This window comes from Macaca fascicularis, chromosome 16, assembly GCF_037993035.2.
Source record: "Macaca fascicularis isolate 582-1 chromosome 16, T2T-MFA8v1.1".
NCBI lineage: Eukaryota > Metazoa > Chordata > Mammalia > Primates > Cercopithecidae > Macaca > Macaca fascicularis.
The window spans coordinates 71,441,794-71,466,278 of NC_088390.1; the positions used below are offsets into that span (position 1 = coordinate 71,441,794).

General features: G+C 42.0%; 1 protein-coding gene across 2 annotated transcripts in view; it reads right to left on the minus strand.

Moving 5' to 3' along the window:
• Window positions 1-12,227: 12,227 nt before the first annotated feature.
• GNA13 (G protein subunit alpha 13) overlaps window positions 12,228-24,485 on the minus strand; it is a 47,456-nt gene continuing 35,198 nt past the window's right edge. Inside the window, exons 3-4 of one of the 2 annotated variants that reach the window (XM_074020145.1) lie at window positions 20,331-20,381; window positions 12,228-16,131 (exon numbers count right to left, since the gene is read on the minus strand). In XM_074020145.1, the coding sequence (XP_073876246.1) occupies window positions 16,129-16,131; window positions 20,331-20,381 (54 nt within the window). In that variant the 3' untranslated portion in view covers window positions 12,228-16,128. Of the gene's footprint in view, window positions 16,320-20,330; window positions 20,382-24,485 lie in introns of both variants that reach the window. The other variant, XM_005584721.5, reaches the window with a different exon arrangement.

Below are 24,485 nucleotides of genomic sequence, written 5' to 3' on the forward strand. Positions count from 1 at the left end.
ACACCCAGCCTGGTTTCCAGTTTCTTGGGGGGGGGAAATTGCCAAAGCAAAACCCAAATGAAATGAAGAGGATGATAGAGAAAGAGGAAAGAAGGAAGGCAAAGCAAAGGGAGTGAAAAAGAAGTAGATAAAAATAGCCGCCCCTCAGCCTGGGCGACATAGGAAGACCCCAACTCTAAGTAAATTTTTAAAAATTCACCAGATGTTGTCGCACGCACCTGTCGCCCTAACTCCTCGGGAGGCTGAGACTGGAAGATCACTTGAGCCCAGGAGGCTGCAGTGAGCTATGATTGCACCACTGTACACCAGCAATTCCTATCCCATGCCTGGCACTGTAGTGGTTTCTGCATTTGATGTTTAACAACAAACTGAAACTGCCTCATAGGTGTTACAGGTAAGGCAAGCAACACCCAGTGAGGCTGGATTTGCCTAAGGCCACACAGCTTAGTAAACACAGAAGCCTGGATCTGAATCCAAGTCCCTCTTAGGCTAAAGCCCATGCTCTTGTTTACTGGTCACAGAAGCACCCTACTCTCATTCCTTAAAGAATCTCACAAAATAAAAGAAAAAAGCAGCACAGCAATTCTCTAGAAAATCCATTAGCAGGCGCGGTGGCTCATGCCTGTAATCCCAGCACTTTGGGAGGCTGAGGCTGGTGGATCACCTGAGGTCAGCAGTTTGAGACCAGCCTGGCCAACATGGCAAAACCCCATCTCTACTGAAAATAGAGAAATTAGCAGCCTGGCCAACATGGTCCACCCTGGCCAACATAGTGAAACTTTATCTCTATTAAAAATACAAAAATTAGCTGGGCGTAGTGGCACACGCCTGTAATCCCAGCTACTCGGGAGGCCAAGGCAGGAGAATCACTTGAACCCGGGAGGTGGAAGTTGCAGTGAGCAGAGATTGCGCCACTGCACTCCAGCCTGGGCCACAGAGTGAGACTCCGTCTCAAAACAAACAAACAAACAAAAAATTTAGCTGGGCATGGTGTGGGCACTTGTAATCCCAGCTACTCGGGAGGCTGATTCAGGAGAATTACTTGAACTCGAGAGGCAGAGGTTGCAGTGAGCTGAGATCATGCCACTGCACTCCAGCCTGGGCAACAAGAGTGAAACTCCATCTCAAAAAAAAAAAAAAAGAAAAGAAAAGAAAAAAAAAGAAAAGAAAATCCATTAGTCAGAGTTGAAAGCTTGAGTGAAAAAATGTAGTGAGTTACGTCCTATGCTGGAATCAGCAGTTTGGATCTCTTGTATTGTTGAGCAAAAAGGCCATTAAAGAAATGGAGCACAGTAAGGCTGGCAAGAAAGCGCTGCCCTGCGGGGCTTCATTATAATGAGGCCACAAGGGGCTTCTGGCTGAGATGAAAGATCTTGATGGTCATGGATCCAGCATAACTCAGTCCTTCACGCCTTCTGGTGTGGCCCCTACTCAAGCCCAGGCTTTGAAACGGACTATGTTTACAACCTTTCCCCAATGAGGGCACGATCTCTTTATTCTTTCTCACTTTTTATGATGAAAAGTTTCAAGCATACACAAAATTTGAAAGAAGAGAATCATGAACACCTAAGAATAGAATAATGGACAATTAATATCTTGCCACTTGCTTTATTTCTCTGTCTCTGTCTCTCTCTCTTCCTCGACTTCCTCCTTGGCTTCCTTGATACCCCTCCCTCTGAGAGCACCCGCCTCTCTGCTGCTCCTACTCGGACAGTTCTCTGTCCTTCTCTTGAAGTCAAGGTTTCCTGCTAGCCCACTTTTCTCCTGATTCTAGGCAGTCAGTCCTCTAGGACAGGGGTCCCCAACCTCTGGACCACAGACCAGTATTGGTCCATGGTTTGTTAGGAACTGGGCCACACAGCAGGAGGTGAGCAGTGGGTGAATGAGGGAAGTTTCCTCTGAATTTACAGCCACTCTCCATTGCTTGCATTACCATGAGCTCCACCTCCTGTCAGATCAGAGGTGCCATTAGATTCTCATAGGAGCGCAAATCCTACTGTGAACTGTGCATTCGAGGGATCTAGATTGAGCGCTCCTTATTAGAATCTAATGCTCGATGATCTGTCACTCCCAGCAACCCCAGATCGGACCATCTAGTTGCAGGAAAACAAGCTCACTGCTCCCACTGATTCTACATTATGGTGAGTTGTATAATTATTTCATTATATATTACAATGTAATAATAATAGAAATAAAGTGCACAATAAATGTAACATGCTTTAATCATCCCAAATCCACTATCCCACCTGGTCCGTGGAAAAATTGTCTTCCACAAAACCGGTCCCTGGTGCCAAAAAGATTGGGGACCACTGCCCTAGAACAAGCTCCCTACAACCCATGGCTTCAGCCACTGTGCGTGCAGCTTACATTCTGTGCTTTTGTTTATCAGACCTCTCCACTGAGCTTGAGACCTGTAGATCCAGCTGCCGTTAGATACCCCAAAAGGACCTCAGACGCAGCATGTCCCTCAGAGCCTACCTGGCCCACCCAAGTCTGTTTCTCCCCCTAGATTTTCCATTTCAGGAATGGCTCCATCCAGTTGCTCCACCAGAAACCTGGGGAGCCTGCTAGGTTTCACCCTCTTCCCTCCACCTGCTGCTTCCAGGTGCTCGGTCCAGTTTTCTGCCTGAAGTATCCTTTTCATTCACCTCCTTCTAATTCCATTGCTAATGTATAAGCTCAGGTATCTTGCTTTTCCTGTACATCAGCAGCCCTCACTTTAGTTCTTGCCTCCGGCCAGTTGTCACCCTCACAGGGATTACTGTAATACCACTGAGGTCATGTCATTCTGCTTCTTGTTTTTCTTTTCTTTTTTTTTTTTTTTTGAGATGGAATCTCACTCTGTCACCCAGTCTGGAGTGCAGTGGGACAAACTTAGCTCACTGCAACCACCTCCCGAGTTCAAACGATTCTCCTGCCTCAGCTTCCTGAGTAGTTAGGATTACAGGAGTGTGTCACGCCCGGCTAATTTTTTTTTTTTTTTTTTTGACAGAGTCTTGCTCTGTCGCCCAGGCTGGAGTTCAGTGGTGTGATCTCGGCTCACTGCCACCTCCGCCTCCCAAGTTCAAGTGATTCTCTTCACCTCAGCCTCCCGAGTAGCTGGGATTATAGGCATGCCCTACCATGCTTGGCTGCTTTTCGTATTTTTAGTAGAGATGGGGTTTCACTGTGTTGGCCAGGCTGGTCTCGAACTTGTGACCTGAAGTGATCTGCCCGCCTTGGTCTCTCAAAGTGCTGGGATTACAGGCGTGAGCCACTGCACCCGGCCTCATTCTGCTTCTTGTAATGCTTACTGGTTTTTCATGCCCATGGGATAAAAGCCAAGGGTGTTAATGCGGCACGTGAGGACCTCCATGACATGTTCCCTGCTCATTTCCTTAGCTTTACCTCTTGCTACTCATCAGCCACCTTTCTGTCTTCCAATTGGCTGGGGTTCTTGCTGCCACCCAACTTGTAAGCCCCACATGCCTCAATGCCTTTGCACGTGTGGTACCCTCTGTCTAGGACTCCCTTCCATGCCTCTGTCTGACTCATCTTTTATCATAGTCTTTCTTATTTTTGTTTCCCTTACTAAACAGTGAACCTTTGAGGGGTGGGGATCAGGGAATTGTTTCTCCTCCTTACCCTCATCACTTTCCAGAAGGCTATTCAATGAAAAGTGCTTGATCAAAGCTAGATAATGAAAGAACTCCCAGCTTTCTTACTGACACAATGTTCCACCATCTGGCATGCAGCCTTTCCTGCATCTTAAGTCTAGGTAAAGTTAAGACATCTTTAAAGCCCGAGCCCAAACACCTTCTCTTCCACAAAAGTATCCCTGCCAGCCTGGGCAACACAGTGAGACCCTGACTCTACAGTAAATAAATAGTTGGGCACGGTGGCACGCACCTGTGGTCCTAGCTACTTGGGAGGCTGAGGCAGGAAGATCACTTGAGCCCAGGAGGTCAAGGCTGCAGTGAACTGTGATCCTGCTTCTGCACTCCACCCTGGGTGACAGAGCGAGACTCTGTCTCAAAAAAGGAAAGGAAAAAAAAAAAAAAAAAAAAAAAAGACTGGGCACAGTGGCTCGCGTCTGTAATCCTAGCACTTTGTGGGGCCGAGATGGGTGGATATCCTGAGGTCAGGAGTTTGAGATCAGCCTGGCCAACATGGTGAAAACCCGTCTCTACTAAAAAGACAAAAAGGCCGGGCGCGGTGGCTCAAGCCTGTAATCCCAGCACTTTGGGAGGCCGAGGCGGGTGGATCACGAGGTCAGGAGATCGAGACTATCCTGGCTAACATGGTGAAACCCCGTCTCTACTAAAAATACAAAAAACTAGCCGGGCGTGGTGGCGGGCGCCTGTAGTCTCAGCTACTTGGGAGGCTGAGGCGGGAGAATGGCGTGAACCCGGGAGGCGGAGCTTGCAGTGAGCCGAGATCACGCCACTGCACTCCAGCCTGGGAGACACAGCGAGACTCCGTCTCAAAAAAAAAAAAAAAAAAAAAAAAAGACAAAAAATTAGCCGGGTGTGGTGGCGAGCACCTGTAGTCCCAGCTACTCGGGAGGCTGAGGCAGGAGAATTGTTTGAACCCAGGAGGTGGAGGTTGCGGTGAGCCGAGATCGCGCCACTGCACTCCAGCCTGGGTGACAGAGTGAAACTCCATCTCAAAAACAAAAAAGAGAGAGAAAAAAAGTGTCCCTGATTCCACCTAGATGAAAGGAATTGCCTTTCTCTGAAGGCTTGGAGCATTTTATCTAGTCCCCTCGAATTATCTTGGCTTAAGTATTTATGCACCTATATTTTCTCCCCTGCTGGACTGTAAGCATCTTAAATTCAACTCCATCTGTGGATCATTTTCTTATCACCCAAAGTGTCCAGCCCATGGGTGATGTGGTAGATATTTAACAAATTCAGTCAAATTCTACAAACATTTTTTGAGCACTTATATATACCCATCAAGTTACTAGACTGAGGATTCAGAGGTAAATGAGACAAATACAGTGATCTCTGACTTCAGGGAGCTTACAGTGTAATCTAGAAGTCAGACTAGAAGACAAATAGTTACACATGTGATGACTGAAATCCGTGCAGTAGGTGAACTCTTGTAAAGCAAGCAAGGAGAGGCATGCTCTTTGCAGGTCAAATGCAGGGCTGATCTTTTGCCTTTAAATGTTTATTTTTTCTTCATATAAAAGTAACCAATCCTCTTGGTAGAAAATTTAGAAAACAGAAAAGTGTAAAGAGGACAAAATACTTTGTGATTCCTATCACTCAGAAAAGCTAACATTTTACCATATTTACTTTTAGTCTCTTTGCTAACTTTGTGGAGTGACTGAAGTCTCAAATTCTTTGAACAGTCTTATTGAGATATAATTCATATACTATAAAATAGTATAATTCATATACTATAAAACTGGAGAACCAGTCTCCATACTGGTAGGTAATCTTCACAGTCAGATTCTCATCACAGTGTGATTCAGATTTGAATTAGGTGAGTCCGATGGGCACTCAAAGAGCTTAACAGGAGCATCTGTGTAGCAATACTGAGTTCACAGCACAGTGGAGTGGAGGAGCTAAGCATCTGTGAACAATAATAGCTTCAAAATAACGTAGAGAGGTCAGGCGAGGTGGCTCATGCCTACAATGCCAGGACTTCGGGAGGCTGAGGTGGGCAGATTATAAGCTCAGGAGTTAGAGAAGCAGCCTGGGCAATATAGTGAGACCTCATCTCTACAAAAAAAAAAAAAAATTAGCCAGGTGTGGTGGTGCATACCTGTGGCCCCAGCTACTTCAGAGGCTGAGGTGGGAGGATCAGTCAAACCTGGGAGGTCAAGGTGGAAGTGAGCTATGATTGTGCCACTGCACTCCAGCCTGGGTGGCAGAGTGAGACCCTATCTCAATAAATAATAGTAATAATAATAATAATAATATTAATGTAGAATGATTTAAGTGCCCTGAAAAAGCAATAACATGGGATAAGTACTCAGAGAAAGAACTGCTTCTAGCCCAGGATGTATAGCAATTGGGAAATCCTCCTTTGAACTAGTCTTGAAGGATGAGTAGGGTTTGCCACGTGGCAAACAGAACAAGAGAGGTGTCGGGCAAAGGAGCCATCTAGTTTAGCTGGAGTGGAGGAAGCTGGAAGGGAAGGCCGGTTAGAAAAAGGTTGATGCAGCTGGGCACAGTGGCGCACACCTGTAATCTCAGCACTTTGGGAGGCCGAGGCGGGCGGATCACAAGGTCAGGAATTTGAGACCAGCCTGACCAACATGGTGAAACCCTGTCTTTACTAAAAATACAAAAATTAGCCAGGCATGGTGGCGCGTGCCTGTAATCCCAGCTACGGGGGAGGCTGAGGTGACAGAATCGCCTGAACCCAGGAGGCGGAGATTGCAGTGAGCCAAGACTGAGCCACTGCACTCCAGCCTAATGACAGAGTAAGACTCTGTCTCAAAAAAAAAAAAAAGAAAAAGAAAGAAAAAGGTTGATGCTGGGTCCTGAATGATGTGGATGCCATGCAGGGAGTTTGAACACTCTTCTGTCTCATGCACTACAGAAAGGAATAATGTCCGGTATTCCCGTGTTGGATTAACACTTCTTATTTCCCTTAAGTTGGGCATCCGGCTCTTCATCTAGAATGTATTTCCTTTTTATATTGATGTGTGGCATCTTCCCCCAGACTATAACCTACTACAAATGCAAGGATTGCCTGCAGAAAATTAGCCTTCATCTGTAATTTCATTAATAGAGCCAATCTGTGGGTGCTGTGAGGTTCATTTTTTCTTTCTTTCTTTCAAGATGGAGTCTTGCTCCATCGCCCAGGCTGGAGTGCAGTGGCGATCTCGGCTCACTGCAGCCTCCACCTCCCAGGCTCAAGCGATTCTCCTGCCTCAGCTTCCTGAGTAGCTGGGACTACAGGCACATGACACCACACCTAGCTAATTTTTGTATTTTTAGTAGAAATGGTGTTTCACCATGTTGGCCAGGCTCGTCTCAAACCGTTGACTTCAGGTGATCCACCCGCCACGGCCTTCCAAAGTGCTGGGATTACAGGTGTGAGCTACCAGCGCCCAGGGAGGTTGATTTTTTCAGAATAAAATTTCAACTAAGTCTGATGGTAAAATCAGCTAGTTAATCCCACAAAACTTACAAGAACTGGGGATTTTCCACGTAGAGTAACAGGAAAGTAAAACGAAACAGCAACTTTTTCTCCCCTCAAGGTCAGCAGTGCTTGGCCTTCAGTTCATCTTATGTTCCTTCTCCCTTTCACGAGTTGGCAGGGGCAGAAAATCAAGCGTGTCTAAAGCTGCAGTGTAGGTCATTACGGCTAAAGCTGCAGTGTAGGTCATTACGGAAGAATCATCAACTTGATAGCTTCTGTTTTCCTACCACGAACATTCATGGGGAAAAGAGAAATCAACATACTCCTCCACTCAGTATAAATGTTAATTCTGGACACAACTTCCCTCAGTATTCTTGTGGCAAACAGAGAAGCTGAACACAGCCTCCTTGAATGGCTAATTTGTATCACATACTTGTTTGAGCCTTTTGTTTTCTTGGTGTACTTCAAAGAAAAAGGAACACTGTGAAACATTCTTGCACAGCATTTGCATGGATACCCCTTACTCCAACCACAATACCGTATTTCAGAGGCCCCACTAATTTCTGAGGAAAAATTACAGCGTGTACTTTTATTTAATTTATTTATTTAGAGCTGGAGTCTTGCTCTGTTGCCCAGGCTGGAGTGCAGTGGCACAATCTTGGCTCAATGCAACCTCCCCATCCCGGGTTAAAGTGATTCTCCTGCTTCAGCCTCCCGAGTTGCTGGGACTATAGGCGTGTGCCACACCCAGCTAATTTTTGTAGTTTTAGTAGAGATGGGGTTTCACTGTTAGCCAGGATGGTCTCGAATTCCTGACATCAGGTTACCGCCTAGGCCTCCCAAAGTGCTGGGATTACAGGCGTGAGCCACCGCTCCTGGCCTTTATTTTTAATTTTTTTTGAGATGGAGTTTTGCTTTGTCGCCTAGGCTGGAGTGCAGTAGCACGATCTTGGCTCATTGAAACCTCTGCTTCCCAGATACAAGCAATTCTCCTGCCTCAGCCTCCCAAGTAGCTGGCATTACAGGCACCCGCCACAGGTCCGGCTAATTTTTGTATTTTTAGTAGAGACATTGTTTTACCATGTTGGCTAGGCTGGTCTCAAACTCCTGACCTCAAGCGATCTGCCCACCTTAGCCTCCCGAAGTGCTGGGATTACAGGCGTGAACCACCACGCCTGGCCTATAGCGTGTATTTTAAAACACTGCCCTAGGCCATCTGTTTTTTGAGAATTTGCCAAATTTCCCAAGTCACCAAAACAGACCTCTGGTTTAACCTGTAAACCTTTAGTTTCCTACGTTCTCAGGACCGAAAAGTCTCCCTTTTCTTTTCTAACAACCCACTCTGTGGGCAATGAAACAGGTCATTTTGGGAGAGCATCCTGTACTGACACGACATCCCACGGTGCCAGTTAACCGGGATTGTGCCCACTTTGCTACACGAGTTTGTATTCTTCCTTTTTACACAGATAAATATCCCCTTGTTCCAACAATAGCATAAAAAAGGGTGTTTTTGTTTTTTAAATGACCTCTTGGTTTGTTTGGGGATTCAAATGCTCAAGTGAGTCTAGTTTCAATTTTTAAAGATCTTAAATCTCTCCCAGAAAGACTTCAATGACCTGTTTCCAAAGTCACAGATTTTTAGATATTAATAGTTAGACTCAAAGTCCAAATTTTCTATTCCAGTTTCTCGAGATCAACATAAATTTCATGTTAGAGGTGGGAACCTGGAAAATAATTTTTATTTGCCGGAGAGGTTGGAGCCAGAGCAGCCAGGAGTACAATCATTAATTTCCTCACACCTGCTTTGCAACACCAAGAGAAAGCCCTTCATTCTGTTTAGGGGAAGAAAAGTACAAGCACAGCTTTATCTATCTGTCTATTTACTTAGAGACAAGGTCTGGATCTATCACCCGGGCTGGAGTGCAGTGGCCCGATGTTGGGTCACTGCAACCTCCACGGCCTCCCGAGTAGCTGGGGGACTACAAGCTGATGCCACCATGCCCACCTAATTTTTGTAAAGACAGGATTTCACCATGTTGCCCAGGCTGGTCTCAAACTCGTGAGCTCAAGTGATCCACCAGCCTTGGCCTCCCAAAGTGCTGGGATTACAGGTGTGAGCCACCGAGCCCAGCCATAGCTTTCAATACATGCCAGTTGAGAAAAGGTGTAAACATGCCAAAAGTGATTTGACAACTGCTAACTTAGCAGAAAGTGTAGAGGGAAAAGATGAGTAGCAACCACAGAAGGTGCACTTGATATGATTTGATGAGAATACTTTTATCTCTGTGGCTCCCAAACCCACAACCCAGTCTTTTTTTTTTTTTTTTTTTTTTTTATACAGAGTCTTGCTCTGTCGCCCAGGCTGGAGTGCAGTGGCCGGATCTCAGCTCACTGCAAGCTCCGCCTCCTGGGTTTACGCCATTCTCCTGCCTCAGCCTCCCGAGTAGCTGGGACTACAGGCGCCCGCCACCGCGCCCAGCTAGTTTTTTGTATTTTTTAGTAGAGACGGGGTTTCACCATATTAGTCAGGATGGTCTCGATCTCCTGACTTTGTGATCCGCCCGTCTCGGCCTCCCAAAGTGCCTGGATTACAGGCTTGAGCCACCACACCTGGCCCAACCCAGTCTAATCAAGTGAAAAACGCCAAATTTCAACAGAGGGAGATTCTACAAAACACCTGACCAGTACTCTTAAAAACTGCCAAAGTCCTCACGCCTGTCATCTCAGCAATTTGGGAGACCGAGGCAGGCAAATCGCTTGAGCTCAGGAGTTCGAGACCAGCCTGGGCAACACAGCGAAACTCTGTCTTTACTAAAAACACAAAAAGTAGCTGGGTGTGGTGGCGTGCACCTGTAATCCCAGCTACTTGGGTGGCTGAGGCAAGAGAATCACTTGAACCTGGGAGGCAGAGGCGGCAGTGAGCTGAGATCGGGTCACTGCACTCCAGCCTGGGTGACAGAGGAGTGAGACCCTGTATCAAAAAGAAAAAACAAAAATAAAAAACACCTGCCAAAGTAATCAAAAACAGAAAGTCTGAGAAACAGGAGTCTGTTAATTACCAAGAAGAGCTGAAGGAGACATGACAAGTAAATGTAACGTCGTGTGCTGGATGGATCCTGGAACACAAGTAAGACATTAGGGGAAAACTAAGGAAATAAGAACAAAGTATGGGCTTCAGTTAATAACGTTATCAGTATTGGTTCATTAATTATGACAAATGTACCAAAGTAATGCAAGACGGTAACTACGGGAACTATTATAAGGGGTGTGGAGTATAGGGGAACTCTGCACTGTCTTCAAATTGTTCTGTAAATCATAATCTAATGTAAAGTTTATTTTTTTAAAAAAAGATGAGTGGTCAATGTTGGTTTGTCTCCCAACGTTAATTACAACAGACATAACAGAATTATTAATACTGTCGCAGCTGGATGAACTGAGCTCAGGTACACCCTAATACAGTTTCAGCGGCCATAAGAGCAGAGAAAACAAGTGGTTTCTCTTCCCCTATTCCCTTGTCAAAATATATTAAGTGGCTGAGAACTTCCTTGGAAGAAGTCCACATCTCCATTTCTAATAAGAAGTTTCTAGACTAATATTCAAGCCAAGTGGTGCTGGGATTCTGCTGAAGTAGATTTCTGTGCTGTAACTCGGTCTCTAGATGAAACTTTTGCTTTCAAACTTTTAGCATCTGCTTTACGCTTTACAATTACCAAACTGTTAAATAACATCATAGTATTGAATCATTTACAAATGTTTATTAAATGTAATTTTTACAAAGCAAATATTAATAGCAAGAGGCAAATGTTTTGCAAAATATGTACAAAAGTAAAAAGCTGTCATGAACTAGCAACTCATTTTATAAAATCAAACCATTCTTTCCACTTTTAGACCTCCTTTAGAAATAATTTATTGCCCATCCTGAACTAAAGCACTGACAAAAAAATTTACAATTATCAGATAATGTGCTTAGTTCCTGGAAAGTTATAAAAAGACATATGTTTAAAAAAAAAAAAAAACCCCTAAGCCACAAGTATTTTATAGAGCTAATACAAATCATGTTTAGTTAGGTACAGTATCTATGGGGTTATTACAAAATATACTTTCTAAGGCTTCTTGTGGTCAATGAGCTCTCAGCAGAGTAGAGTAGTTTAGAAAAGCCATTTCAAACATTTTGCGGTTCTGCCTTCAAGTAAGAGGTAAAAGGTAAATGGCACAGTTCGTTGCACTGTTGCATATACTTTGCAAGGATTAATCTCTACCCCTTTCTTTCCTAGTACCATCAAATAGGCATGATTAAGGACAAATTTATCATTTACTATGGTAAGAAATATTATAAACAAGCTTTCTTAATACAAACCAAAGTCACATACCAAGTAGTATATGACTTTCAGTAATATTCACTGACTGAAAATTCATGCAGTGAGTCCCAGCACACGCTGATCCATCTGTAAACTTCCATCATCAACAGCAGATTTGAATAAGTCACAAAACTCTCCTTACCAAGCCACAAAATACTGCCGTATCATTCATGCTTTCAAAACAATGTTCCATATAAGCTCTCGCATTTGAAACCAGATGGTTAGACCTGAACGCTGCAAGAGTGAACATAACTTAAATGCTAACTATACATTCAAGTACAGACATAAGAATGCTAGTGGTACAAACACTGTACTCCAAATAATGCTGTTAATCACCTACCAGCCTAAGGCTAGTATCTACTTGATGGAACCTGAAAAAGCCATAAAGTCCAACTTGTTTAAAATGTTCAGACTTAGACTTACACTTCAAACTCTAGTATACATTTACTAAGCCCTAACCTCGTACCATAAAAAAATGGGCATGTGCTATATTTGAGACATGCAGACACACCCGCACCCACCCAATCTCTCCCCTCCTGTTTACTAGACTGAAAAGCCACCCTGTATCCTATCCTCAAAAACAAACAAACAAACAAACAAAATCAGTGCTTTTAGTCAAGCAGCACAACACAAGGATGGATCATCTGTGATTAACAGAAGTGAACACCTTGAAATGATGGCAGAGAGACAAACTAAGTACTAAGATTTCTAAGTGAAAAAGACATGAACAAAACTTCTGGTCTTAATTCCTCAAATAAAACTAAAATAAATGAAATGGTAACAGAGTGACTTTCTCTAAATTTATTAGGGAGTTTGTTACAAACGTTTGGGCTTTACAGGCACGATTTCATGGATTCAAACAAGAAATTAACACTGATATTTAGCCTTCTCATGATATACACAGAAATAACATTGCTACAAACTGCAATGGAGAGAATCTTGTTTCAAATGGCTTGGTTTGGGGTTTTGTCTAAATGTATCATTATATAATGAAAGCACCAATTTGAGGGTTTCTCAAATAGTGATTTGAATTTTAGGACATAACAGTATAACATGGTAACTTTACTCTTCGTATATAAATAAGGCATAATCGGATGTGTAATAATGCTGAAAATACATTTTATCAAAAGCATAAATACAAGTATTTGGGTACACATTGAAAGTTAGGACTTACCCATTTCTTCTCACAAAAAACGATACGGGCATATGGTATCTGTTGAATCTAAATCAGCACTTCTAATCATTTCTGGTATTAAGGTGATCTTATTTCCTTCTACTTTAAACCAACCACTGCCACCAATTGAATAAGGATTTCCCTAAACAGCCTCAATTTGAGAGACTAACCAGAGGACCTTCTCTATGCAAATTACATGCCAATACACCTTAAAATAAGACAAAGTGAATGATTTGTTTCATTCTACATTTGCTTTCTTTGGTTGCAGAGCAATCCAGTGCCCTTTCCAGATAATAAAACTGCAATGAAGATTTCAGTTTAATATTTGGCAGACAGCAACTATGGAGGTTATTAAAAATATTAAAGGGGCAGAGGCATGCTTTGAATTACTCACATTTTCAGAAAACATTTGACAAAACCCTTTATAAAAGTTATGGTCTAAATTTGTTTTATAAGGCAACTGTGTATACATTTCTTCAAGGTCAATGAAGACACTTGTGTGGTATTTCTTCAGAATTAAATGAGAAGGCATTCAGATTTAAGAACAGAATGTAATACAGGATTAGGCACATTTTATTCCAAATCATAACCATAAAGATTTAGAAAATCAAATACATCAAAGAACTTTATATCCAAATTACTTTTTTAGAGACTGGGGTAAGTTGGCATAGTGAAAATTATGAGCACCTTTTCAATTCTGTTCACTAAATTTCATCTCTCTCTCCCTATAGTGGTATTTCAAAAGGATTCTATTTTCATGATATAGGTATAAGACTCCTTTCACATGGTTTGAAAATAAAACATATAAAAAAAATGTGGACTACAGCCTTTAGATTTAACTTAAAGTTCTACTGACTGTCAAAACAAGCCCAAGTTGAATATAAGTAATTCACTGCCTCAAAATATAGTCTAGATTTTAAAAGAATGTTGATTCTGAGACATTACATGCAGCAGGGAAGAAAACTGCAAATGCCCAAAATAACACGCTATCTATTTGGTGTTTTAACACTTCTTGGTGGTAAGTCAAAAGGGGGAAACTTGGTGATTTCTGCTTTGTGTGGCAATATCTATGGTTCATATCACAGATCTTAATTATGACTTCAGTAAGATGAAGTGTCCTCTTTCTATAGGCATCTAACTTGAGCCCTCACCGGAGTCAAATGTTTTGGCCATTCAATTTGCTAAATGTATGGGTAAACTCTCCACTGAACAGTCCAAATGTTACTGTGCACACATTCCGATATTCATCAGCACTGCCGTTATGTTAACTTTGTGAATTTCAACAATGTATTCTTTTTGGCAAGAAGCACTAGATGTAGAACTATTCAAATATGCATGAATGATACCATGAACACCTGCATCACGGTGCCAGGCTACGTATGTGTAGCTCATGTATTACCATGGCATGAAAACACTGGAAGTTATATGGATACAATGATAGTGGAAGTTCAAATGTGAGAAAAGTCAGGTATGTCAAGAACAATCCCTGGTTAGTTTACTGAAGAGCCCCACTCTCGTATCAGACATCAAGACAGAACAGCCACTGACTTAGAAAGGCTGGGTGATCCATAACGACCAATCTTTCAAGGACCAATAAAATACCTGAGTACACAGTCAGCTATACAGTAAAACGACAGATATCACAGTCTTAAAATTTTCAGGAAAAGTAGAAAAGCTGTCAGACTTTTCAAGCTGTTGCCAGCCTTGGACTTCTGTTTCTCTGATCTAACTGTAACACTACATACAGCCTACAAGATAGTATTTCAGTACTGCAAAGCAGCCATTCTGATGAGTTCACTATGAATGTATCTGCAATCACAAAGCTACTTCATCGACACATTTTAATTTGGTAAGCAGTGGGGGGGGGGTGTCAATGTAATCATCTTCAGGTGCGAACTAAAAAAATTCCTACTTATCCTTAGAAGCATCCTTAAAACATTTAAAATATACCTCAAAAAAGCTGGACTTTCATAAACAACAATTATACAAATGTATACATACTGTATCTTTTAGAGACACACCAAGAATGAACAGGAATCTCAAATAATGCCTTCTTGAATAGTTTGACAGAAAAATACTGCCCTTGGCAAGCTCCAAATAAACAAAACAATCCCACAAATGCCACAGTGTGGAGCTGATGGGACTGGACAGGACAGCAAAAGATATCTAGATGTTTGTGATGATACACAATGATTTCCTACAGTAAGGACTGGTCTTTACTGACCAACTGAGATAGGGCTTAAAAGTCAACTATATGACATTCTGGAACAGGTTAAGTTTATTTAGAGAGTTCTGTTACCAAGTTGCTTGCAGTTTTTAGTTGCTGCTATGGCCAGAATGTTTCACATATGGTACATTAAACTACATGATAATTAAATATGAGAAAGGCAAATGCTATTTCACTCATTACGTTTGACCAAAACACGGTAAATAGCATTTGCTTGCCTTTTGCTCTCCCGTACCACCTGTGAATTCTTCATCAGCATCAGACCAAAGACCTTATGTAAACTTGAAAACACGAAGAACATTACCTTCAGAAACACAGAAATCTAAAAGCAGAACAGCTGTTGTGTACACAAGCAATTAAAACATGAAGGCTAAACCTTCTATGAATCTACAGAATGCCATTTCTTAGATCAAACTTTTTTCTAATAGCCCTTACAAAATGGGAGGTCACCACAGAGTTAGGCAACAAGTGGCACTGCTGTGTGTAAGGCGGACAGAAGATACCTTACTTGCTTTGGAACTGAATATTCCTAACCTCATCCCTACAAGTATTTAAGGACACCTTTGATACTTGGCACTGCAGGAGAATTCAGTTTGAAAAGTAGAATAATTTAAAGCCTGAAATATGCCTAGTCTGAGGTCAGCTGGGAAGTTTTAACCGGACTTGAATAGAAGCCATGGTGAAACAGATCAAAGCCTGCATTACAGCAAATCTTGGCGATGTGTCACTCAACAGCTTTCAGCCACAAACCAAAGGCCGCAGAAAAAGTACTAAGATTTTCAAGAAGTTAAACATAGAATTAAGATTGTTCTAATTCTGGTTGTAAACTGCTATTTTAAAAAACAAAACAAACAGAAAACATCAAAAACACAAAAAGATATTAAAACAGCAAGTCTTTTGTACATCACTGTAGCATAAGCTGCTTGAGGTTGTCATGCAGAATAGTATCCTTCACATCACGGAAAACAAGGCGGATGTTCTCCGTATTGATAGCAGTGGTGAAGTGGTGGTATAAGGGCTTCTGCTGCTGGTCCCGGCGTTTGTTCCGGAAACATTCCACCAGGAATTTTTGGACGTCTCTTAAGCAGTGGGGATCCCCTTCAAATTCTAGGAAATAGTCTTTGATGCTCACAATTTGCACCTTCTCCTCAAGCAAGTCTGTCTTGTTTAAGAACAGAATTATGGAGACATTGCTGAAAACCCGGTTATTGACGATTGTTTCAAAAATGTTCAGAGACTCTGTAAGGCGATTGGTCAGTCGATCTTCCATAAGCACCTGGTCAAATTCACTTGAGGAAACAAGGAAAAGTATTGATGTGACACTGTCGAAACACTCAAACCAACGTTTCCTTTCTGATCTCTGACCACCTACATCAACCATTTTGAAAGGAACATTTTTAATTTCAAAGTCATATTCATGAATGCCTTTGGTGGGTCTTCTGGCAAGCAGAATATCTTGTTGTGATGGAATATAATCCTGGAAAAGGAAAAATTGTTTTATACTTAGCAATCCAGAAGTAATTCGAATTCTTAATGGACTACTAACTGGACTAGTGAATAGATATGCAACAAAATGACCTTTTAAATGACATTTTCAGATAGATTATGTTTACTATAAAATGTTAAGACTAGTCAGACATGGTGGCTCACGCCTGTAATCCCAGCACTTTGGGAGGCTGAGGCAGGAGGACCACTTGAAGCCAGGAGTTTGAGAGTACACTGAGCAATAGAGCAAGACCCCATTTGTGCTCCCCGCAAAAAAGCCAAGATACATTAAAATGTTAGCAGGATGGGTTCAAAATTTACTACAAATGGCCAGAATCTACTTGTTTTCATCCTCGCAATACTACTCCAAATTTAAGCTGAAGTCTTATCAATTGTTCTCACTCGCCCTCACTGCTATATATCTACCTGCAATTTTACTCCCCACTATTAGCCACTCTTGGTTCTAGCCAGAGTGATCTTCCTGTCTGCATATCCACCTTCTCCACACTGCTCCTTGCTCATCTATTAAAAGCCATGGGGGTTGGGTTCGGTGGCTCACACCTGTAATCCCAGCACTTTGGGAGGCTGAGACAGGCGGATCACGAGGTCAGGACATTGAGACTATCCTGGCTAACACAGTGAAACCCCGTCTCGACCAAAAATACAAAAAAAAATTAGCCAGGTGTGGTGGCGGGCACCTGTAGTCCCAGCTACTTGGGAGGCTGAGGCAGGAGAGTGGCGTGAACCCGGGAGGTGGAGCTTGCAGTGAGCCTGAGCTGAGATCACGCCACTGCACTCCAGCCTGAGTGACAGAGTGAGACTTCGTCTTAAAAAAAAAAAAAAAAAAAAAGGCCATAGGATCTGATTCCAGTGCCAATTCACAAGGATCACTCCCTAGTTCCAAGTTCTGCCCACCTCTCCTAACCTATTCTAAAAGTTCCTTTACTGTGCAACCCCACTCACAACTTAGAACTTCTATGTTTTCACTGCTGCTGTATTACGTGTGAAAAACCCTTTCTCTCCTATAATTAACTATGTTCCAGCTTTCTTACTTATTGACCCAAGAACTCAAACTAGTCACTTACTCTGAGTGCCAGCACCTGTGTCTGTGAAATGGAGGTGATCACACTTGGCCTGTCTACCTGGGAGGGAGGGCTGTTGCAAGGATCAAATGAGCTCTTCTCTGCACTCTTGGTCAGTGAACTGTAAGACCCCGAACAAACAGAAGCTGCTGGTCACACAAGTCACCAGCTACTCTGTGATGGCACACTTCCTTATGCAATGTAACTGGTTCTTCCTTCTTAGTCTAGCATTTTTCCAAAACTACAACACAGCTTTCTGGTACTACATGGGCAGAACAGCTAATATTTATCATCAAGGTCAAAATATTTTAAAAATCAAGGCAGGATTTAAAACAATGCTGACCGTTATTCACAATGCTGCACTTTATGCCTTTCTGAATAGTGTAATATGATTTTGAAATTTCATTACAACAAGAATACTCACTGTCTCAAAATACTGCAATGGAATTAAGAACATATATATACATACTTTTTTGAGATGCAGACTTGCTCTGTTGCCCAGGCTGGAGTGCAGCTCACTCCAACTTCCACCTCTTGGGTTCAAGCGATTCCCCTGCCTCAGCCTCCCGAGTAGCTGGGACTATAGGCGTGCACCACCACGGCCGGCTAATTTTTTGTATTTTTAGTAAAGATGGGGTTTCACCATTTTGGCCAGGCTGGTCTTGAACTCCTGACCTCAAGTGATTTGGGACGCCTTGGCCTCCCAAAGTGCTGGGATTATAGGCGTGAGCCACTGCGCCCAGCCAGAATTAAGAATTTTTAAAAAGTAGGTGGGTTCTTAGCTACTGGCAACCAACAGCCATTCATTAAATAACCCTAGGACTCAAGTGTTAGCTTTTGCATGTTTTCTTCTAGCTTTTGTATACACGCCTACTTTACTTATAATCAGCATATGCACACAATGTTCAGCCTACCTCTACGTTTTTGCTTAATATTTTGTGAACTGCTCCATATGCTGATACAGTCATACCTCATTTTACAAGACAATCACATAGACCAAACGCATTCATGTGTTGTACTTCACATGAACATTCCCCTACTAGTGGTCATTAAGGTTGTTTCCAATTTTTAGCCATAATGAACAGAAATACTGCAATTAAAATTCTCAAGCACATTATTTTTTCTTTTTTTCTTTTTTTTTTTTGAGACGGAGCCTCGCTCTGTCGCCCAGGCTGGAGCGCGGTGGTGATCTCAGCTCACTGCAAGCTCCGCCTCCAGGGTTCACACCATTCTCCTGCCTCAGCCTCCCGAATAGCCGGGACTACAGGCGCCTGCCACCACGCCCGGCTAATTTTTTGTATTTTTAGTAGAGATGGGGTTTCACCGTGTTAGCCAGGATAGTCTCGATCTCCTGACCTCATGATCCGCCCACCTCGGCCTCCCAAAGTGCTGGGATTATAGGCGTGAGCCACCGCGCCCGGCCTATTTTTAATTTTGGACTATTTCCTAAGATTAAAATAATCAGGGATACGATTATAAGATTAAAGGTTACAAACATTTTAATGACTCTGGATACTTAACACCCAACTGCTTTCTAGAAGGCAATACCAATTTACAGCATACACCTACACCAGCTCCTTCAGAAACATGCTGGCCCTGAGCTTTGAAAAAATATAATTCCATAAAAATAAAAAGTTCTCTATTATTGTCTCTATTAAAGCTAACAATCTAGTTGGCAATCTAAAGGCTGCTTCACATGAAGCGTAGAACTTCATGTAATCAAGTGCTAAATAGTCTGGCAGAGCAGAGTATGTTGATTAGGACACACTCATACCAGCTGTGTGAAGACGACATTTGCCTTAAGAGGAGGCAAATGAAGCTGCACTACATTTAGAGAGTTAACAGATGACTCTAAGGCAATGATTTTCAAAATTTTCCTAAACAGCAGAAACCTTTCTCCCAGCGAACTCTTCTGTGTACGTCCAATACGGAGGTCAAACAAGCGGAGCTGCTCTGCTTGCAGTGGGCCCCGCTGGCCACAGCGCCAGCTTAGAGCTGCCGGCTCCGAGGAATACCTACAGGAAAATGACAAACTCTCTTTCCAAGGGCGACTCCTCCTACCTCGTGGAGTTTCTTCAGCAGGCCTTCAGAATCTAGCCCTCCTGCTCCGTAACTCAACACAAAGGGGGCATGAATTCGAAAATGTCATTTGTCAAAAGATTTGGAAATCAGTCAGCCCACTGTGTTCTATTTCTGTTTACAAACAAAACACCCAAAGACACTAAAGTATAATAGATAATGCACAATATCATTTTCTTTTTTTTTTCTTTTTTTTTTTTTTGAGATGGAGTCTCGCTGTGTCACCCGGTCTGGAGTGCAGTGGCCGGATCTCAGCTCACTGCAAGCTCCGCTTCCTGGGTTTACGCCATTCTCCTGTCTCAGCCTCCCGAGTAGCTGGGACTACAGGCGCCCGCCACCTCGCCCGGCTAGTTTTTTGTATTTTTAGTAGAGACGGGGTTTCACCGCGTTAGCCAGGATGGTCTCGATCTCCTGACCTCGTGATCCGCCCGTCTCGGCCTCCCAAAGTGCTGGGATTACAGGCTTGAGCCACCGCGCCCGGCCACACAATATCATTTTCAAACATAAACTTCTTTCTCTAAACAGTTTTACTTCCAAGAAATAGCAGATAAAGCATTCCTCAAGAAAATGGTAGAGACCTGGACAGTTAGAGGGAGAAAAAAGTGTCATGATTAAACAATATAAATATTTTCATTTTGAAAAAATAAAAATCATTCAATTTTCTGAGCTACCAATCACTCTAAATAAAGCAGGGAAGAATGAGAATGCCATCACTTGGAAAAAAAAAAAAAAAGAGAGAGAGAAATAGTTTAATACATAATTTTTCTAAATTTCCTAACATCGATATCCTGACTTCTGCTTTCAAACGGCACTAAACATAAACATTCAGTTTAAACACTTACTGGTTCTCCAAGTTTATCCAAGTTATCCAGGAAATATTTTACAGATTCACCCTAAAAACAAGAAGAAAACAAATAGTTATTAGGGCTTAGAAATGGAAGATCTTGTTACAACAGTTTATATTATACTGTCTAGTTGTATACTTAACCCAAACAGACTTTGTTTAGTCACCAATTTCAGACAGCTAACCTTCCTAAAAACATATAAAACGTCTGTTCTGTCACAGAATGCTATATCTGCAAAGGCAGGCTGATTTCACAAATGCTTTATAGCATCAATATCCCAAGTGATCATCTATTTGGACAGAATCACACGCATGCTTTTTGCTATAACTATGTACCCACAGCGAAGACATATTAGAAAACTGCTTTTGAGATAAAACATAAATTTAAAACTGAAATTTAAGTGACAGTCTTTTTGTCTACATTTTCTAGCTAAAGTGAGTAAGTTAGTAGTGATGGTAGTTATCTTCAGAGACAAACCAAACCAGAGATGAGGTGAGAATACTATACAAAATCCCCCAGTCACAGGCAGGGACAGGAGTGCCTTGCTCAGGAAGTTCCTGGATAGTGCTGCTGGCTTCACATCTCCAATACATCTTCTACCAAGTGGCCTACCCTCTCTGAGCCCAGTTTTCTCTACGAAACCTCCAAGCAATTTCAAACATCTAAACTATATGAGAATACATTCCTAACATGAAAATGCTTGACCAGAGGACACAGAAAACAGGGGAACTATTTTGGGAAAGAAGGGCTCTGTGTCCGAGTCTCCTAGTCCTCACCCGCTGTGTTTCCTTTCCCGAGGGATTCTACAGCTGCAGCACCGCCCCTGCCTGAAGCTACTTCCAAGTGTTCCTGAAAGCAGCACCTCATTTAGTATGCCTGGGAATCATAAGATCTCCTCACACTGCAGGCTCCAGTTTAGTAGGTCTAGGTGGGACCCCAGTTTCTGCGATTCAAGGAGTGCCTTGGACCATACTTTGAGTAACAAGACTTGAAAGTAGCAGTTATGTAATTTTTTGGTCTCAAGATCCCACAATATGATTCGGCAATGGCACTGCTAGGTATATACGCAAATGAAAGGAAATGAGGATATGGAGGAGAGAAATATCTGTACTCCCATGTTTACTGCCGCACTCTTCACAACAGCCACGATTTGGAAGCAGCCTAAGTGTCCATCAAAAGATGAATGGATAAAGAAAATGTGATACATATACACAATGGAGTACTACTCAGCTATAAAAAAGAATCAGATTCAGTCATTTGCAACAACATGCATGGAACTGTAGGTCATTACGTTAAGTGAAGTAAGACAGGCACGGAAAGACAAACATTGCATGTTCTCACTTATTTGCGGGAGCTAAAAATCAAAGCAATTGAACCCATGGAGATAGAGAGAAGGACGGTTACCAAAGGCTGGGAAGGGCAGCAGGGGTTGGGGTGGCAGGAGGTGGGGCGGCTAATAGGTACAAAAGATAGTTAAAGTGAGTGAACATGGCCCAATATTTGATAGTAAAACAGGGTGACTATAGTCACTAATAATTTAAGTGTACATTTAGAAATAATTAAAAGAGTATAATTGGATTGTTGGTAACATAAAGAATAAATGCCTGAAGGGAGAGATACCCTATACTTCCATGATGTGATTATTATGCATTGCATGCCTGTATCAAAACAGCTCATGTACGCCAGAAATACATGAATCTATTATGTGCCCACCAAAATTAAAAACAGAAAAATTAAAAAAATAAAAATGGAGGCCATGGAAACATGATGATGTCTCTGGATTCAGTGAGCTCAACAGCTTCTTATCACTTCTTTTTGTCTGTTTTGTGTCCTCATTCAAATTTTATACGAAGCTCAGTACTAGGCAACTAGTTTCCTCTCCTCCTACCTTCCTAAAGTGTCTGGCAGATAAAATATGAATTACTGGGAGAAAGTTACCCTTCAATAATTTTTTCCTAACAATTTCAGAAGTGATCAAAGTCTTCTTGTTGTCTAATATTAATGTTAAGGAAAATATGTGAATTTCAGTCCTTTCTCTAACAAGGAGTGATCTGGCCAAGTCTCTAAACTTCTTCAGGCCTCCATTTCCCCTAGAGTTACATGAAGAAGTTCAGTGGTTCAATGGATAACCAACCACTTAAGTTCCGCCCTATGCAACAATTTCAGTTAGTTCCACTGATTTAAGGTTAAGTTCTCCTTTCCTCATACGCCATGTGGCTGCTAATCCTAAATCTGCTTTTGTTGTGACTCATTCAAGTGGTGTTGCTTCCACATTCTTTGCTAATAAGTAAACGATTTAAGGTAGTGGGCAAGAATATTATGGGTTTAAGACTCACTTTTCGCTGGTTATAACTTGAGACTTGAGACTTTTCCCAGTTCATTTTATGTTACTGAAGGGAATTTTTGTTTTTGTTTTTTATTTTGAGACAAGATCTCAATCTGTTGCCCAGGCTGGGGTGCAATGGTGCGATCTTGGCTCACTACAACCTCCGCCTCCCGGGTTCAAACCATTCTCCTGCCTTAGCCTCTGGGGTAGCTGGGATTACAGGTGTGTGCCTCCACACCCAGCTAATTTGTTGGCCAGGTTGGTCTTGAACTCCTAACCTCAGGTGATCCACCCGTTTCGGCCTCCCAAAGTGCTGAGATTACAGGCATAAGCTACCATGAGTGGCCTGGGAATTTTAAAAATAAACTTTCAAAGAAATTTCATTTCACAGTTAACAGTTTAAAAACTTAAGATGTTTTATTTTGCCTTTAGCTCTTTTTTCTCTGTTCAGAACACTACAGGTAACTTTCTAGGTTACTGCAGTAAGGCTGAAAAGTATAAAGTAGCATGGCACTCTGAAAAGTGTTCCAATATTTCTTTAGCCTTGTGGATATTTCAGCTCCATTTAAATGGCATAGCAGCCAGTGGACCTGGGTTCTAGCCACAAGATAGACTTTATTATTGACAAAGTCAACGAACAATATTAGGTGAGCTTCAGTTACCCTTTGAGTATTAGAAGTCTACGAGGTTCCATGAACCACATTTCACGTAAGTTTTACAAAGTAGTGTCTAAGCTGGAATGGCCTCAATGTTGTCCCCACTTCACAAGAATAATTTGTTATAAACATTCTTTGCTTGTAAAAACAAAATGGGTCAGGAGTCCTAAGCCTGAAGGTAACAGAAAAGCTAAGAACAAAAGTTAGAAAATAATTTCTATTAAACAAATTCATAGTCATAGAGAGGCTTAGCAGCTTATCGACCCAGTTACTGAACACGTGACATTTGTATTCAACGCTCTCTTCTGCACAGCTAAAATATATAAAGGAAAGGATTCAGAATGCACTTCTTTAAAAGGATATGGAATTTAAGCTGGATAGCCAAAAAACACACAAGAAGAACTGATCTCCTGTTTCAGAACATACTCTAAAACACCACTGGTTTTATGTCAATAAGAAAAGAGCAACTCTGCTTATAGAAAATAGGTAAAGAGGAGAGTCTTAGCAAAGTCTGATCCATGCCTGAAGAATAAAACAGAAAGTTTATAGAGATGGGTATCAAATATAGATTTTCTAATAAAAAGAAGGTAAACATACTCTAGAAAGCCATTTGGCAATATGTATTAAGATCTTTCAAATGATCCTCAACACAGCACCACTGAAAAAGTATACACAACTACAGCAGTGCTAGTGAAGTACTATTACGGCAGAAGGAAGAGCTGGTTGAGAGCAAATGGATTGCTCCTTGTATTTCTCTAGATTCTGGACCAGGGGTCTGTCCACAAACTATATAGCCTGAAGGCCAAATCCAGCCCAATGCCTGTTTTTGTATGGCTCATTTTTAAATGGTTGGGGAAAAAAATTAAAAGACTATTTCATGACATGTAAAACTGATATGAAATTCAAACTTCAATATCCATAAATAAAAATGTATTGGAACACAGCCACGCTCACCTGTTGGTATACTGTCTATGGGAACTTCCAGGTTCCAACAGCAGAGGTGAGGGGTGGAGACTGAGGCAGTGTGGCGCTCTCATCACTTTGCACCACTGCTTGGTGCACCACAAACTGCACTGACAGTTAGAACTTGAAAATGTTGCAAGTGTCACCAGTATTGCCACACCATGACATTAAAAAAAAAATAGTAGTAAATACACATCCATCCAAATA